The sequence below is a fragment of the Macaca fascicularis genome, chromosome 3, assembly GCF_037993035.2.
Source record: "Macaca fascicularis isolate 582-1 chromosome 3, T2T-MFA8v1.1".
In the NCBI taxonomy this organism is placed as follows: domain Eukaryota; kingdom Metazoa; phylum Chordata; class Mammalia; order Primates; family Cercopithecidae; genus Macaca; species Macaca fascicularis.
The window spans coordinates 12,476,057-12,493,528 of NC_088377.1; the positions used below are offsets into that span (position 1 = coordinate 12,476,057).

General features: G+C 47.5%; 1 protein-coding gene and 1 non-coding gene across 4 annotated transcripts in view; both read left to right on the forward strand.

Moving 5' to 3' along the window:
• The window catches only part of KCNE1 (potassium voltage-gated channel subfamily E regulatory subunit 1), a 56,881-nt gene extending 39,772 nt beyond the window's left edge, over positions 1-17,109 (forward strand). The window contains exons 1-3 of one of the 3 annotated variants that reach the window (XM_065541396.2): positions 3,818-4,037; positions 4,676-4,758; positions 14,109-17,109. In XM_065541396.2, coding sequence (XP_065397468.1) covers positions 14,150-14,548 — 399 coding nt within the window. In that variant the 5' untranslated portion in view covers positions 3,818-4,037; positions 4,676-4,758; positions 14,109-14,149 and the 3' untranslated portion in view covers positions 14,549-17,109. Of the gene's footprint in view, positions 1-3,817; positions 4,038-4,675; positions 4,759-14,108 lie in introns of those variants that run through there. The other 2 variants (XM_015446619.3, XM_015446621.4) reach the window with 2 other exon arrangements.
• LOC123572662 (small nucleolar RNA SNORA11) lies at positions 7,202-7,329 on the forward strand. The gene has a single exon (XR_006697214.1). It is a non-coding gene; the product is annotated as a small nucleolar RNA SNORA11 (small nucleolar RNA).
• Positions 17,110-17,472: the final 363 nt, after the last annotated feature.

Consider the following 17,472-nt stretch of genomic DNA (forward strand, 5'->3'; position numbering starts at 1 on the left):
TCCCGTCTCTACAAAAAAATGTTTTTATTAGCCAAGGCATGGTGATGCACAACTGTAGTTCCAGCTACTCAGGAGGCTGAACTGGAAGAATGTCTTGAGCCAGGAGTTCGAGGTTGCAATGAGCAATGAACGCACCACTGCACTCCAGCCTGGGCAGCGAGTTAGACCTTGTCTAAGGAAAAAGAAAAATGCAACAAAAGAGGGGCCAAAGGGCAAGGAATATCCCCAGGCTAACACAGGGGCATCTGGACACCAACTGAAGGGCAGTCAGAGGGAAGAGTAAAGAACTGTGCACATGACCCTGCATACTAGATGGGTTACACTGCAGATCTGTCCTTTCTGGTAACAGGCTGAGCTTTTCTTCCTCCGTTATCCCATGAGCAGAGTTAGGAACAAAAGCAGGACATTCAGCTTTCAAGTTAAGACTTGAGATTTTCCTAAGAAAGGATGAGAAGTGGCTGGAGCTTTGGCTTTGATGTCACATGCACTGAGGTGGAAGCTCATGGAAAATGAAGATAAACCCACTGAGAGGGGCAGGGAGCCATGCTCACCACCCCTCTAGCAAAGGGACCAAGAGAAAAAGAGGAAGGAAGAAAGAGAAATAGAGACAGAAGTGACCCAAGGACTATATAGGCTATGGTTCTGTTATCATTATTTCAAGATCAATCATACCTATAAAATGGAGAGAGGCGAGAATGAAAGAGTGAAGGGAGAAGGAAGAAGAAAAAAGGGAAAAAAAGAGGAAACCGTTTCAAGTTCATCAAGGATTACAAAATACACTCTTTCTCATCTGTAATCATGTCTTATCGTTTCAAAAAGAAAATAACAACCACAGCATGATAATAATAAAATAATTCATCATATGTGGGATAGAGAGGAAGAGGAGACATAAGAACAGCATCACTTACATAAGCCTTTAGTTTCTGGCAGTGCTTCCATTCATACTGTCTTCACCATAACCAGGTGACAGGTGGGCAGGCATTGCTCCACATTCCGATGGGAATAATGCTCCCTCCAGCTGATCTGGGCTGCTCCACACATTTACCTGGTCTATAAATTGTTACTAAGAGGGTTACACATCAATGCTTGGTGGGACAAGCCTTTTGCTTCAATCCATTATCCATTTGGAGAGGTAGGCAGGAGGATACTGTATATGTACAGCATGACCTTGAGGCGAAAAATCCAGGGAATTTTCACATAAAGTTTATGTAATTTTTCTTAAATATTAAAGTACATAGAGTTTGATATGGTTTGGCTGTGTCCTCACCCAAATCTCATCTTGAATTGTAATCCAAATTGTAATCCCCACGTGTTACAGGAGGGACTTTGTGGGAAGTGATTGGATCATGGAGGCGGTTCTTCCATGCCATTCTCATGATAGTGAGTGAGTTCTCACGAGATCTGATGGTTTTATAAGGGGCTTTTCCTTCCACTTTGCTCTGCACTTCTCTGTCCTGCTGCCGTGTAAAGAAGGACATGTTTGCTTCGCTTTCGGCCATGATTGTAAGTTCCTGAGGCCTCCTCAGCCATGCTGAACTGTGAATCAATTAAACCTTTTTTCTTTATAAACTACCCAGTTTCAGGCAGTTCTTTGTGACAGTGTGAGAACAGACTAATACAGAGTTGTTGCAAAACAAAAAAGGAAGGAAAACATGAAGTAGCATAAATAAGATAATAAATCCCCGATAGGCCTACCACTAATAGACAATGTTAACATGGTGGCGTGCTTCCTTATAGACTTTTGAAATATTGCCTGGCATCTCATATTTACAATTTAGGGCCTTGGGTTTTGTGGGGGGTTTTGTTTTGTTTTCTGTTTTTGTATTTTTCACTTAGCATGATAATATAAAGATCTTCCCCGTTGGTTTTTTGTTTGTTTGTTTTGAGTCAGAGTTTCACTCTTGTCACCCAGGCTGGAGTGCAATGGCATGACCTTGGCTCACTGCAACCTCTGCCTCCTGGGTTCAAGTGATTCTCTTGCCTCAGCCTCCCAAGTACTTGGAATTACAGGTGCCCACCATCATGCCCAATTAAATTTTTGTGTTTTTAGTAGAGACAGGTTTCACCATGTTGGCCAGGCTGGTCTTGAACTACTAACCTCAGGTGACCTACCCGCCTTGGCCTCCCAAAGTGCTGGGATTACAGGTGTGAGCCACCATGCCCAGCCCCATGTTGTTATAAATTATTTGTAAACATTATTTTAAGGACTCCATATACTATTCTACTATGTAGAATAATATCATATGTACTATAATTACCTTTTTTTCTATTTTTACATGTTTAGATTCTAGTTATTGTAAGTAAAAATACAAAGAACTTTTACATGCATAAGGATTTTTTTACAGCTCTGATCCTTAGAATAAATAGATTTCAGTCTGGATTTCAGTCTGGATTTCGCCTGTAATCCCAGCACTTTGGGAGGCCTAGGCGAGTGGATCATCTGAAGTCAGGAGCTCGAGACCAGCCTGGCCAATATAGCAAAACTCCATCTTTACTAAAAATAACAAAAATTAGCGGGGCATGGTAGTGGGCGCCTGTAATCCCAGCAACTCGGGAGGCTGAGGCAGGAGAATCGCTTGAATCTGGGAGGTGGAGATTGCAGTGAGCCGAGATTGCGCCATTGCACTCCAGCTGGGGTGACAGGGCGAGACTCCGTCTCAAAAAAAAAAAAAAAAAAAAAAAAAAAAAAAAAAAGAATAAATAGATTTCACACAGTGCAATTTCATGTCATAGGCTATGAATATTTCAGGACTTTACAACGTGGCTGTGTGGGTTCATTTTGCACCCAGACTGCAGGGCAATGCTGGTTCTGCCTGGTGCACAGGATACATCGGTACACCCCTCAGAGAGCCTCCAATCACCCTCGTCCCCATGAGAACACCGAGGTCGAAGCCCAGGGAGAAGTGATCTGCCAAGGAAGACCATGGAGGCAGTGACGCTAGAGAATATCTTCTAGCCCTAGGTCAGGCACCTGCTTCTGCGACCCACCTGCAGAGTAGGAACCTGGAGCCTGGACGCCATTCCCCAGAAGGTTCATGGGATTGTCTCTTGGGGACTGCCCCTTCTCACTCTTGCCTGCCAAACCCGTGAGCTACAGCTATGAAATTTGCTGGGAAGTCACCTGGATCATTGCACGGTTTGCTCCCTGGAAAAGGACGGCACAGACTGAAAAGCCCCAAGGACGTTAGGGTGTGCGCGCCAAGGCTCGGGTGTCTCCAGCTACTGCCTGCCACTCCGGTCCCCCTCCTGTCTAGTCCACAGCTGCACCCCCAGCTCAGGGCTGCACATTCAGTAAGTAGGTGCTTCATAAATGTTTGCCGAATAGATGTGTGGCCACAGCTGAGGTGCGGGACGAGGCTGAAAAGAGTGGTGAGGGGCAGAGGTTGAGCCGTCTTTGGAGTGATTATGTTCAGAGACATTTGAAGGCTGTCACGTCCGAGGGTGGGGCGTCTCCCAGACGGCCTTTCTTCTGGCTGCAGTAGCTTCCTCCCTGGCAACCTCAAACTCCCGCAGGAAGGTAGGTAGATCTGTCGGTGGGTCGGCTTTCTCGATCCTAATGCAGACATTCTGCCGGCCTTGAGCCTCTCCAACAGGATCCAAAGCGCTTCCTCACAAGCGGAGGCGCTGGTCTGGGGTGCAGGGTGCGGAGGATCCGGCTGGGCCGGGGCTGGTCTGGGGTGGTCCCGGGGGACCCTGGGCTGGGCCGTGAGTGTAGGCGGAGTGGGGCGGGACGCCTGGCGGCTCTGGGAGGCCCCGCCTGTCCCCGCTCCTCGCGCAGCGCTCAGGCCCTTAGAAGGTGCCGCCCCGGGGCTGGGCTGTCGGTGGCCTCAGCGCTCGGCAGGCGCACGCTCAGCTCCACACCCGGCTCTCCGCATCTCAGACCCGGGTAAGTCAGGGGCTCCCACCTCTGCGGCCCTCTCCCGGGGCGCAAGTGGCCTAGTCGGGCAACTCCGGGGGCCCCTGGAACCTGCGTCTCCGGACGCGCAGCGGGCGCGCTCCAGGCTGGAAGCACCGAGACTCCCGGAGTGGGAGACGGGGTAGGATGATCAGCCTCTTCCCTCCTTTCCTTCTGCCGTTCTCATTTATTTACAACAAACGCATAGGAAAGCATCTCACCAACATAGAATAACGAAAACATTCCTCCATTATTAAGTTATGGACCTTCTTGTATAATATTTGGAAAACACTGACATGCAACTTTCAAAAGAAAAGAAAGTCAAAACCACTCACGGGGCCTGAGTCCCCATTGTTTTTCAAAGACCTTCAGCTTTTTGGGGGGACCAGCTCTTGGGCCTTGACATCTCCCTGCGGAAAGGGCATGGGACGCGGAGAACATTACTGATATCTGATCTTGATTGTGGTCATGGGAAAAGTGGGAAACTTTAGAAGAAAGTTGACTAGGTAGCAGAGACATGCGCATGTGCCCAAATCTATTGCATAATACTTTGCCCCCCGGATTTGTCCATTGCTCTATGTGAATTGACCGTTCATTTGAGTCCACATTTAGATTAAGAAGGAGGTTCCAACTCCATTAAAGAAGGATCTTGTCAATAACCATAGCTATCATTTATGGTCCAGGTGGTGGGGACTTTGCTGAGTTCACAAAGTTGCTTAAATTCAGCCGTGACTCGTATTTACAATGACCCGGCAAAACCCCTCTGCTTTCTCTGGCCAGTTTCACCCAATCATCAGGTGAGCCGAGGATCCACTGGAGGACGGCATTATCTGTATCCAGAGGAAATAGTCAAGGATATTCAGGTAGGACCTGCTTTTGACAGGTTATTGGAAAAATGAATTGTTTTGAAATAAAGCTCACTTAGAGGGCATCAGAGGGCCTCATTGCTGTCGTCTTAAATCTCTGAGGGTGAGACAGCTTCTGTGTGGTTTCGGGCTTTCTGGTAGCTGAAAGGAACACTTATTATTCATGTGTTCATGCATGGCTGCCTGCATTCACTGAATGTTTATTGCGCTCCTACCATATGCCAGACTCTGTTCTAGCTGCTTGGGATGCAGTGAAGAACAACCCACGCAAAGATCCCTGCCTGCAATAGCTTGCATTTTGGTGGGAAAGACAAACGTTGAACAATCAACATCATAATTAAGAAAACTTTATTTTATTGGAAGGTGATAAGGACTATGGAAAAGGAGGAGAGAAAAAAGGTTAAGAGTTACCGGGAGTGTGGTAAGGAGGGAAGAAAATTGTGCTCTACTATTAACGATCACTGACTGCCCAAATTTTTTTAGAAATAAGGTGGGTTGCAGATATATATATATATATATGAATACTGTAAATCTTAATATACAAAATGAATAACAAAAATACATTAATAATATAAATATAAATAATATAAAATTTAATATATAAAAACATACTATATTGCAAGAGGTTTTGCTTTGATTACTCAATAATCTATTTCCAGAGCATAGTATACTTTATCAATTCTTCACTCACTTTCCCATTGTAGTGGTATTGAATCTAATACTTTGCATTCCCACTTAATTCAGGAAAACCTTACTGAAATATTCTGGGTGCTGGAGTGGGAACAAAGGTGAGCAAGATGGTCTCTGTCCTTTGGGACCTCCTGGGAGAAAATGCCCAGACAAGTCTACAAATGATTAGAAGTTAGAATATGACCGGCACTGTAGGAGAGATATATACAAGGAGTCAAAGAAGGGGAGGGGATTCTGGATCAGGGTCAGATACAGTGTGGATATGAGCTGGCATTTGAAGGACCAGTAGAATTTTAAGAAGGGAATATGATGAGAATGCCTCACCTACAGAGAGAACAGCAAACATAAAACAAGAGGCCAGGCACAGTGACTTACACCTGTAATCCTAGCACTTTGGGAGGCCAAGGTGGGCAGATCACTTCAGCACAGTCATGCTGAGCCTGGGCAACATGGCGAAGCCCTGTCTCTACTAAATATACAAAAAGTAGCCAGGCATGGTGCCATGCACCTGTAAACCCAAACTACTCAGGAGGCTGAGGCATGAGAATCACTTAAACCCAGGAGGCGGAGGAGGTTGTAGTAAGTCAAGATCGCGCCACTGCACTCCAGCCTGAGCAATAGAGCGAGACTTGGTCTCTAAAATAATAAAATAAAATAAAATAAAATAAAATAAAATAAAATAAAGCAAGAGCTAGGAAGGCCAGGGGCTGATTCCATGCTGCGCAAAGACCTCGGATATATACTCAAGGTAGATTCCATCATTCCCACTGTTCAGGTGAGGAAACTGAGGCTCCCCGGATTTATGTCATTTGCTGAAGATGAGAGTCCTTCCTTCCCTCCTGATGTGTGACTTCAGCTGTCATTCATTATCCATCCCCAAACGCCAGCCCATGTTGATGGAGTCTCCTCACCAGCTTGCTGGCCCGACTCCCTGAGTATTCAGTGTTTATATTTCCATTCTTCACACCCCAGACTCTCTCTCTATCACCCATAGAGAGGTCTAGGAAGCTCCTCGTGAAAGCACCAGACTCAAGCCACACCCTATGTCCTGCTGGGAGGTGGCAGGAAACAATTTTCTGATCAGTGAGGAGTCTGATTCTGGGCCTCTGGACGGTTTTATCCTGATTCCTTGAGAGACCCTGGCCACCTTAGTGCCCACTGACGCTGGGGAGAGGGGAAGGATAGAAGACCAGGCAGAGCCGGCCAAGTGCCTGGAAGCATCTGGTGGCCCTGGGTGGCTTCTTTTCAGCTAGGAGGGAGATATGTTTGATATGTTTCCAGAATCTGGACATAGTGCTGTGATAAAGATGAAAACAATAGACAGTTGGTTCCAAGGACAATTGACTCAGAATTCTTGGCTCAATAAGATCATGTTCACCAAAATGAGGCTCATCCATCATTGCTTTTATGCTGATTCTGCTTCTTAAAACAAATGAGACCAAATGATGATGTTAAGACTGGATGCTCTTTTGAAGAAATGCTTAAGGAGTCCTGTCAAGCGTGATAAAAATACCCATAGTCAACCTAGGGAAGTAAGTTAAGGAGCCCTGTAGTTTATCTAGGATTGACCTGGAACCCAGATTTCTGAGCTCTGACTCCGACCTTCCTGTCTCCCCTACTCACCCCTAGAATCTATTCCTTTTAGAAGAAAGCTTGGAGTCAGCCACAAGAACCTTACCCAGTCACTTAATGCTTAAGAAAGAATGATCAGGAACTGGGAGAATTTGCTAATAATAATAAAAGAATGAGAGGGGTGCACTCAGGGCAGGGGGCTTGAAGAACGGCTCCTCTGTTTACAACACACTCAACAGGGGTCTGAGGTCACAGTGATGAGAGGCCCAAACTTGTGGCCTCCCCATGAACAAATGCCCTACTCATGTCCCCTGCAGGATCAGTGGGACAGGGCTCAATATTGGGAGGAAGGCTGCAGTATTTACTGGGGAAGCCTGCTGTCTACAGCCTGCCCAGTTTATGCACGGGCAGGCCACAATTGGTCTTAGAAATAAAGGCTTTGGAAAATTAAAAAAAGAAAGAAAGAATGAGAGTTTCCCATGATGGGAAAGCTTCTGTTCTGAAAGCTTCCAGGCTGTCATCAGTGCTGATAGGCGACACAGCCAGAGCACGTGGGAGAAGTCAGAAGAGGTGGTGTGTGCCCGGAGGAGGAGCCACCCACTGCCCTCTTCTCCCCTGGGTTCAGCTGGGGGCCTTATGGAACTTCAGGGTGCTGGAGGCCCCGTTGGTCTCCATTTGCAGGTGTCTCGCTCAGCGCAGCTGCCCAGAGCCCTGTGTCCTGAGTGATTTCCAGTAGACCAGCAGCTCTGGGTCTGAGCTTTTAAGGAAAAAAAAAAAAAAGCACTACCCTTGATTAGGGGCAGCATTCATATCTCACATCGAGGTAGCAGCAGAAATGACTAGGAATCCACCCCACTTTCTGGGCCCAATGAGACCACCGTTTGAGAATATTCAGCACAGGCCGAGCATCAGATGGATTTTGAACATCTCTGGCTCCTACCATTTCTGCCTCCCCCATTCCTTTACTGACTGTGCAAGCTACAAAAAGCTGAGGGGACAGGAACAGGGATGACTTCTGATGGCATGCTCAGGTGAGAAGCCAACCCCCATTTGGCTGGATCCAATGCTACCTGATGAAAGTGGCCTATTCCTCAGCTATTTTGAGCCTGCTTCCTCTGTACAAGGTCCTGGGAATTGCTCTTTTCTATACTAATAAAATGTGAGTCAATAGCTAAGAGATGACATTTTAGATGATTTTTGGTTGGTTGTTTTAGTTTGTATTTATTTATTTATTTATTTATTTTTATTTTTATTTTTTTTTTTGAGACGGAGTCTCGCTCTGCCGCCCAGGCTGGAGTGCAGTGGCCGGATCTCAGCTCACTGCAAGCTCCGCCTCCCGGGTTCACGCCATTCTCCTGCCTCAGCCTCCCGAGTAGTTGGGACTACAGGCGCCCGCCACCGCGCCCGGCTAGTTTTTTGTATTTTTTAGTAGAGACGGGGTTTCACCGTGTTAACCAGGATGGTCTCGATCTCCTGACCTCGTGATCCGCCCGTCTCGGCCTCCCAAAGTGCTGGGATTACAGGCTTGAGCCACCGCGCCCGGCCTGTATTTATTTTTTTAAGTTCCAGGGTACAAGTGCAGGATGTGCAGGTTTGTTACAGACATAAACACGTGCCACGATGGTTTGTGGCACCTGTCAACCCATCACCTGGGTATCTAGCCCAGCACACATTAGTTCTTTTCCCTATTGCTCTTCCCCACCCACCTTCCCCCAACAAGCCCCAGTGAGTGTTGTTCCCCTCCCTCTGTCCATGTGTTCTCATTGTTCAGCTCCCACTTAATTTAAGTGAGAATATGCGGTGTTTGGTTTTCTGCTCCTGCGTTAATTTGCTGAGGATATGTATTTCTGATAGGAGAGATTGCTTTTGGCAAGCCATCTCATCTCTAAGGAGCCCCGTTTTCTGAAAATTAAGATTGTTGGATCAGTTGCTCTCTCACTCTGTTTGAGTCCAACCATCTGAAAGTGCAGCCACAGGGCATGTAGGTGCTTCGGCATCATGTATAATAGAACTGAACCTAGAGAATCTGATATAAAATCCCAAATGACATGCAGATCCAGACTGTCATTTACACCATGCCGACTATTAAGAAGACATTGCCCAACTCATTTTGAGACTCATTGCACAAAAATACCCTGGCGACCCAGCCTGCAGGCATTGGGGGTATGGAGGACATTTAGCAAAAGCAATGCAATAAATTACATGTAAAGTTTTTAAAAATTCTTTAAAAATATAGGGTTGTTATTTGAAAGGCAGTTAATTAGCTTGACTTAAGCTCTGACAGGTGAATTGTAATTGAAGGCACCAGCGTGCGAGAGAGTGGGGACAGCTGAGGTTACACTGAAGACTGGAGAGTTTCTGCCATTTCTCTTCAGACTGTATCAGAGGCAAACGATGCCAAAAAAAAAAAAAAAAAAAAAAAAAAAGAAAATGTAAAAAACAAACAAGGTTTGAAAATTAGTCAGTGAAATCATATTTTTACATCCTTGCAAAATTCTTCCAGGTACCCAGCAGCACAAAAAGTTGATTTGTCAGTTTCCTAGGGTCCCACACCACAGCCCAGTGGTTCTCAATCTTGGCTACAAATTAGGGTCATTTGGGAGGTTTCTAAAAAGTCTCTGAAGCAGGCAGGAACCCAGACCAATGACATTAACATCTCTGGAGGTGAGATCCAGGAACCATATTTTCTAAAGGTTCTAAAGGCTCCCCCAGTGATTCCAATAGATCACCAAGCAAGGCCTCCAGACCAGAAGCATTAGCACCACGTAGGCATGTGTTAGGAATGCAGATTCCCAGGCCTGCTCCAGTTCTACTGAATCATAAACTCTGTAAGTAAAGCCCAGCAATCTGCATTTTTTTTTTGAGACGGAGTCTCACTCTGTCACCCAGGCAGGAGTGCAATGGCACAATCTTGGCTCACTGCAACCTCCGCCTCCTGGGTTCGAGTGATTCTCCTGCCTCAGCCTCCCAAGTAGCTGGAAGTACAGGTGCCCACCACCACGCCTGGCTTATTTTTGTAGTTTTAGTAGAGACGGGGTTTTACCATGTTGGCCAGGCTGGTCTCAAACTCCTGACATCAAGTGATCCACCTGCTTTGGCCTCCCAAAGTGCTGGGATTACAGGAGCAATCTGCATTTTAACAAGGTCATTCTAAAGCATTCTAAAGAACAAGGCTGAGGATGGTTTGGGCTTGGGAGTTTTTCAAAGCAGATGTTTCCAGTTGTTTCTTTGGCCATAGGAAAGTCCGTCTGGTTCTAAGTAACAAGCCTTCTCGGTGAACTCATTATTATGAATTAATTGCAGACATTACTCTTACTTTGCTATATGGATTTATCAGTTTTAAGCCAATTAACATGTGGATCTTCAAATGTTGCCTGCCACAATTCTACCCTCACATGGTCATGAAGTGGTAAAGACTCTCTAACAGTAATTGGTGGCAGAATTATTTGCCAGTTGTGATCACTCTGGGTTTTTGGAAATTACAGCTTAGTATCAGGTCCAGGTCTGTCTGTTTTCTGGGGCAGGGTTTTACGCATTTGTAAGTGGTTTCGGGTCATTTAAAAAGAAGTGGTTGAGCGTTGAGTTCGGATCTGTTACCAAACAATTCCTGCCTACCCCGATGATTAGGATGGGGCTAAATGCTAGTTTTGTACAAGAACAAGTACCTGAGTCCCTTGAGCCCAGGCAGCTTGACTCCTGACAGATCTCTGAACAGACTCAAAAGCCTAGAAACCAGGAAAGGCCACAAACAATCTTTGATTCTCATTCATGTCTGATCTCTCCACAAAGTAGGGAAGAGAGCCGCCATGGTCAGCCACAGGAAAGCCAAGTCTAAACCCTCAAAGTCCCAAATCCTTGGGCTGCAATTTCTTAACAAGGTAGAAAAACCAATAAACTCCTACCCAGGACCACTGAGTGTGCACCTGCCACATGTCACATGCTGTCAGCCACTCTACACACCTGCTCAGTGGTTCAACAGCCTGCATATGTTAGCGGTATTTCTCGCTACTTTGGAAAGAAAAAAAAAACTTGACTGAGCAATTCTAAGGAACCTATCCAGGATCGTGTGGCCGGGAAGTAGCAAAGCTAGAATCCAAACCTGGGGTAGCAATGGAATCCCCAAATCTGAGCTGTTTCCGCTCCTCACTCCTGCCTTCTGAGACTGTAGTTCAGGGTAGAAGATGACTGCCCTTCTGGAAAAGGGAGTCAGTTAAAGCTTTGGAGCCAGCTCATTGGCATTTGTTCACTGGAGTAAGCAGGTTATAAAGAGTCAAGCCCCACTGGTCAAAAGGTATTAAGTTCTGGTGGCATCTATTTGATAAACACTCAGGGGAGCTCCTGTATTGCTGTGTGCCCAGCACCGGGCTGGATGGGCAGGGCAGGCATGGGATAAGGGGCCTGGAGATCCTGACCATGATGAGGTTAGCAGGGGTCATGGTGTGCACAGTGATGACCCAGCTCCATGCATCAGAGCAGGCTTCAGGAAGGAGGTGAGAGCTGGGCTGAATTTTAAGCATGAGTAGGCATTGCTGAGAAGTTTCATGGGCCAAGAAGAAGGTGCAGTCTGAGCTGGAGATGCACAATGTGTGGAGGCTCTGGGGCCAGCAGGGACTATAGAGCATAGGGTCTGGGCACAGTGGCAACTGTGAGAGGGATGCAGAGACTCTCAAATTTAGGGCCTGTATCCAGGCAGACCAGGAGTTTCACCTTGAAGGCGGGGAGGAGCCGAGGAAGGCCTTCAAGATGGGAAGTGCTGTGATGAGATTGCCGTCATCAGTGAGAGGGATGCAGGTTTAGGGGTGACTGGTGTTGCCACTCAACTTACTGAGGAAGGGGCCAGTCTCTGACAGGACAGGGTGGGGTGTTAACTTTAAGGAGCCTGGGGATGGCCAAAGGGAGCCGTCTCCTTAACAGGTCTTTGGACACATGGCTCTGGAGCTTAAAGAGAGCCCTGGGTCATGGCCATGAAGGTGAGCCTGGAGCAGGTGCGGTCACCCCGGAACAGAGGAGAGTGGGAAGAGAAGAGAGCAGGTAACAGAACTCTGAGACACAGCCACAGTTCAGAGACGGGTAGAGGAAGAGGGACCTGGGAAAGGTACCAGATATCTTCACCTGGTGCTGGGTTCAGGGTATGTTTTACAATTAAGCCAATTCAATGAAGAAATAGCTCTGGGTCTAAGCTGGAGAGAAGCCAGGTTTCTGAGGTTATTTGTCCTACACAAGATGATGTTCGATGTCGCAGTCCCCATTCTGGCTGGGAAAGACAGAATCATCCTGGCAAGTGTTGGAATTTGTCTTTCCATAGTGATTCTGGCCATAAACTGTCTTCCCAAACACACCCACATCCGTCACCTGTAGTCACAACAGTACCCCCGAGGCCATGTTCTACTCCAGGCCATGTTCTACTTAGCTACTTTAAGCTCCTAAGAAGTGAGTAGGGGACAGGCAGGGTGGCTCATGCCTATAATCCCAGCAATTTGGGAGGCTGAGGTGGGCAGATCCTGTAAGCTCAGGAGTTCAAGACCAGCCTTGGCAACATAGGGCAGCCTCACCTCTGCAAAAAATACAAAAGTTAGCCAGGCATGGTGGTGCATACCTATAGTCCCATCTACTCTGGAGGGCGAGGTAGGAGGATCATCTGAGCCCAGGAGGTTGAGGCTGCAGTGAGCTGAGATCATGCCACTGCACTCCAGCCTGGGTGACAGAGTGAGACCCTGTCTCAACAAAACAGAAAAAGAAAGAACTGAGTGGGAGCACGTACGTGTGATAAGCTCCCAGCTGCCCCCTCCGGCTCGAGTTTGGAGTGTGACATCAACAACTTGGCCTCTGGGCTTTTGTTGCCCAGCAGGAACGGGAGGTAGAAGCCGGCATTTGCTCAAACCTAAATAAACAGACAAACAAACAAATAAATAACTGACCTGTTTTTTAGCTTACCAATGATCTCAAGGTCACCTAGATGGGGTTTCCACAGCAAACCAAACCCCTGACAGAATCTCACAGCTACTTGGAGACAATTTTTCCAATTCCCAGGCCCACTCTGAATATACAAGGACAGTGATATCAAGATTAAATGATAGGGAAAATGTCACTTTCTGCATAGCCAGCAAGTGGTGAATGGAAATAAAAGGCAATCCATGTACCATTGCTCAATCAAGAGAGGGCATCGTGTAGACCCAAGACGGCACACACCATGGACTAGAGAGCACGTCAGCTCACCTCTCTCACCTGAGGTTTTAAGATTGTGTACGTGTGTGCGTATGTGTGGGCAGGGAGGGAAAAATATAGCACAAGTTGCAACACTGGCCTCTTTGAGGGGAGCTCTCTGTGAAATCTCCCTAGACATTCCGAAGTCCACCATGTGATAGCGTGGATTTTTCATTCAGATGAATGTAACTGTTCGTAGAGAGATGCTCCGTGGTGAAACAGAACACTTATTGCATGGTATCTCCAAGGGCGCCCTGGCAGCGCCCCAGCCTGACTGGTCATGCATAAGCCCTCATGAACTAGTTGTATGAGATGCGTGATTTTTTTTAGGTGCACAGAAGGTCAAGGATGGGGATGTTTGTCTCCCCCTTGTTTATGGAGTTAGCAGCCACAGCAGTGTCCATCTCTAGGGGAGAAGGCAGAGAAAAGAAGTGGGTGTTCACAATGGGTTGTATACAACCATTGGAAGTAAAGGAATGCACACACCCAGTGCCACAAGTGAGCCACAAAAACACAGTCGTGATGAAAAGGAAGGAGACTGAATTAGTTGGATGACCAGATACCATTTAGGTAAACCAAAATGCACATGTGACCCCATATGCCACAATATGCAGCAATGCATGTTAAAGAAGCCCCTTCTGATGGTCACCTATAGGGGTGGAGATTGGGGGTGGTAGATGGAAATAGAAGGGAATCAATGTATCCATTCATCAATTAAGAGAAGGAATTGCACAGACCCAAGATGGCACGCACCATGGGCTGGGGAGCGTATCAGCTCACCCCTCTCACCTGAGATTTTAAAATTGTGTACATGTGTGTGCGTAAGTGTGGGTTTTGGCCAATGCGTACTTTTTGATTTGGGGTTGCATTTTTCCTTTAAGAGGTGTGCCTGGGAAGTTGGAGCTCCAGCAGCGGAACCTTAATGCCCAGGATGATCTTGTCTAACACCACAGCGGTGACGCCCTTTCTGACCAAGCTGTGGCAGGAGACAGTTCAGCAGGGCAGCAACATGTCGGGCCTGGCCCGCAGGTCCCCCCGCAGTGATGACGGCAAGCTGGAGGCCCTCTACGTCCTCATGGTGCTGGGGTTTTTCGGCTTCTTCACCCTGGGTATCATGCTGAGCTACATCCGCTCCAAGAAGCTGGAACACTCTAACGACCCATTCAACGTCTACATCGAGTCCGACGCCTGGCAAAAGAAGGACAAGGCCTACGTCCAGTCCCGGGTCTTGGAGAGCTATAGAGCATGCTATGTCGTTGAAAACCATCTGGCCGTAGAACAACCCAATACACAACTTCCTGAGACAAAGCCTTCCCCATGAACACCATCACTGGCTCAAACTGGACACATCCTTCCTGGCAACCTGATTTTCTAATCACATTCCTCTCATACTCTTTATTGTGGCAGATACCACTGGATTTCTCTTTGGTTATTGTAAGGCATGAGGGGTGGGTTAATGACACAGTTTCACTGTTTCTCTAAAATCACATTCTTCTGTGATAGACTGTCAGTGGTTCCCCCATATCTGTCCCTGCCTTGCTAAATTTAGCAGAATCCCTGAGGACATGGCCTCTGAGAATAGCAGCTGCATTTCCCAGACTCCCTTGCAGCTAGCAAGGTTGTGTGACTAAGCCCTGGCCAGTAGGCATGGAAGTGAAGACTGCAATGTCCAAGTAATCCTTGGAAAGAAAAGAACATACTCTTCACTTCCCTTGTCCTGCTTCCCAGTGGCTGGATGTGGAGGAGGTGGAGAGCAGCTCTGAGTCTAGGAAAGAATGGGGCACTCAAAGAGCCATACACATCTGGGCCTGGGTGATGTAAATCCTCCTTACCACCCACCAGGCCAGATGTACAGGAGAGAGAAATCCACTCCACTCTTCCTTAAGCCACTGTTATTCTGATCTCTGTTAAGATCGCAGAATCAGTGCCCTTACTGATACACCTGCCTTATAGGACTGAACCTAAAGGGATGACATTCCCATACTTGTCACAAGCACACACCAATTCTGCCCTTGTCACTTCTGTGCTCACTCCTGTGGCTCTATCTTCCTCCTTCCCGTCTGCCTCCCACTCCTCCCTTGCACCCACCCTGCACACGTCTCCCCAAAAACACACAGACACATACACTCATATACATAGATACACACACACACGCACACACCTCAATCTAGAAAGAACTTGCTTCCTACAGGCCTGAGATGGAGGAGAAAAAAATGCCTCCTTCAGAATGCATACCAAGGGGAAGGTGCTCGGTCACTGTGGGAGTGGGGAGAGGTGTCCCCACTCCCCGAGAGCCAGGGGAAGGAGCGGCTGTGGGCAGAGAGGGATACATGGCGCTGGGGTGGTAGGCCCTTTTGAGGTGATGGGCTGGTTTTGTGAGTTGAATTGTACCCCCAAAAAGACAGGTACCTTCGATGTGACCTAATTGGGAAATAGGGTCTTTGCGGATGATCTAGTTGAGGTGAGGTCATTGGGGTGCGCCCTCATCCGATATGACTGGAGTCCTTATTAGAAGAGGGAAATTCGGACACAGACGCATAGGGAGGACACCATGCCGTGACAGAGGCAGAGGGTGCGGTGACACAGCCGCAAACCAAGGAAGGCCAAGGATGGATGCACATTCCCATCCCAAGAAGCCAGGAAGAAGCCACGAAGGCTCCTCCCCAACAGGTTTCGGAGGAGGAGGCACAGCCCTGCTTGAATTCAGACTTCTGGCCTCCAGAACTATGAGTCAGTGAGTATCTGTTGTTGAAGCCACCCAGCTTGGGATACTCTGGCAGCCTACTGCCATACAGTATTGGAATACTATAGTGAGCTCATGCAGCACCTCTCACCCACCCAGAGACGGAGCTGCTCTGCTTTCCAGCGGGGCACCTGGAGGGGCCGCCGCAGCAGATAGAGAGGGACTCCGTTCTGCCACCTGCCTTGAGAGGGTCTCCAGCTGCCATCTGTAGCATCGGAGTCCTCTGCAATGTGACATCCTGAAAGCTCAGCTGCCTGGGCATTCCTGAAGAGTATGGAATATTTAAAGGAAACTTTTTTTTTTTTTAATCTGCACATAAGATAAAAGCAGCACGTGTGCATCTTTGGCCATCCTCAAATGGACAGACTTGGTCTTGTGAGGTTCTAGTCCTTGTTTCACATAATGAACACTGGCATGGCTCAGCCCCTGAGTTACCACAGTCTTTGAGATGAGTGGTTCTTTGGGTCTGAAAGTCCAGAGAGCGCTGTGATCTTTGCCCCACCCGAATAATGCATATGGACACTACATCTTGCCTACCGTGTCCAGGGTTCATGACCAGTGGCAGCCGGACTGCCTGCTGTGTCTCACGGCCCCTGTGTGAGCCAGACCCTTCTTAGGCAGTTGTATATTTCCGGACTGAGGCAGGGCAGGTTTGCAGAGAGAGACCCAGAGTGCACGTGACCTGCAGTGTGATCCCTGGCGTGCACTGACTTGGATATTCCAGGCACACGGACTGGCTTTTTATCACCACTTCATTTTCCCCACTAAGATTCCTGTGCCTTTTAAGGCAGAGGGAGATCCCTGTGGCTTTAGTCTTCCCAGGTCTTAAAGGGCCCTTGTCTTCACTCACAAACCTCTTATCTCTTCCTCCCTCCCCTTCCACTTCATTTTAAAGGGGGAGAGGGAAAAGTAACCGGGAGACAAATTGAACCACATATTTTCAGACACTTGTTACCATATTTTAAAATTCAGCTTCGCATACACAGTCTTTGCTATGCACCGTGTGCTGTTCTAAGCTCTTTAAAAATAGAATCTCAATTATTATTTTGCAAGCAATACTCTATGCATTCATTAGCTAGGACAACAATGCTTTCTGCAGTATTGAGATTTCATTAAAAAATTAAAGCCGTTTACTATGATCTGTGATGTGTGTTCTTAATATCACTATGATACTTCTGGAAGACGGTTATCAGTCTTGCAATGCTTTGATAAGGCAGCCCCATGGACTTGGGAATAAGGAAAGTAAGATTGCATATGGATAATTAAACTCTGCCATCAACACACAGCATGTCAGAACAGAGAGATGTGGGTCCCTCTGATGCCTGCAGTTAGAAAGCAAGTGAAGCCCTAGGGGGAGACAATGGCGAACTGTAGCACCCTCCTGCCTTGTAAAGGGGAGGCTGCTGTCAACTCCTGGCATTTGCAGCCAGCAGTGAATGTGGGCACAATCCAGATGGAGCAGGGAATGTGGGCACCATCCGGACGGAGCAGGGAATGTGGGC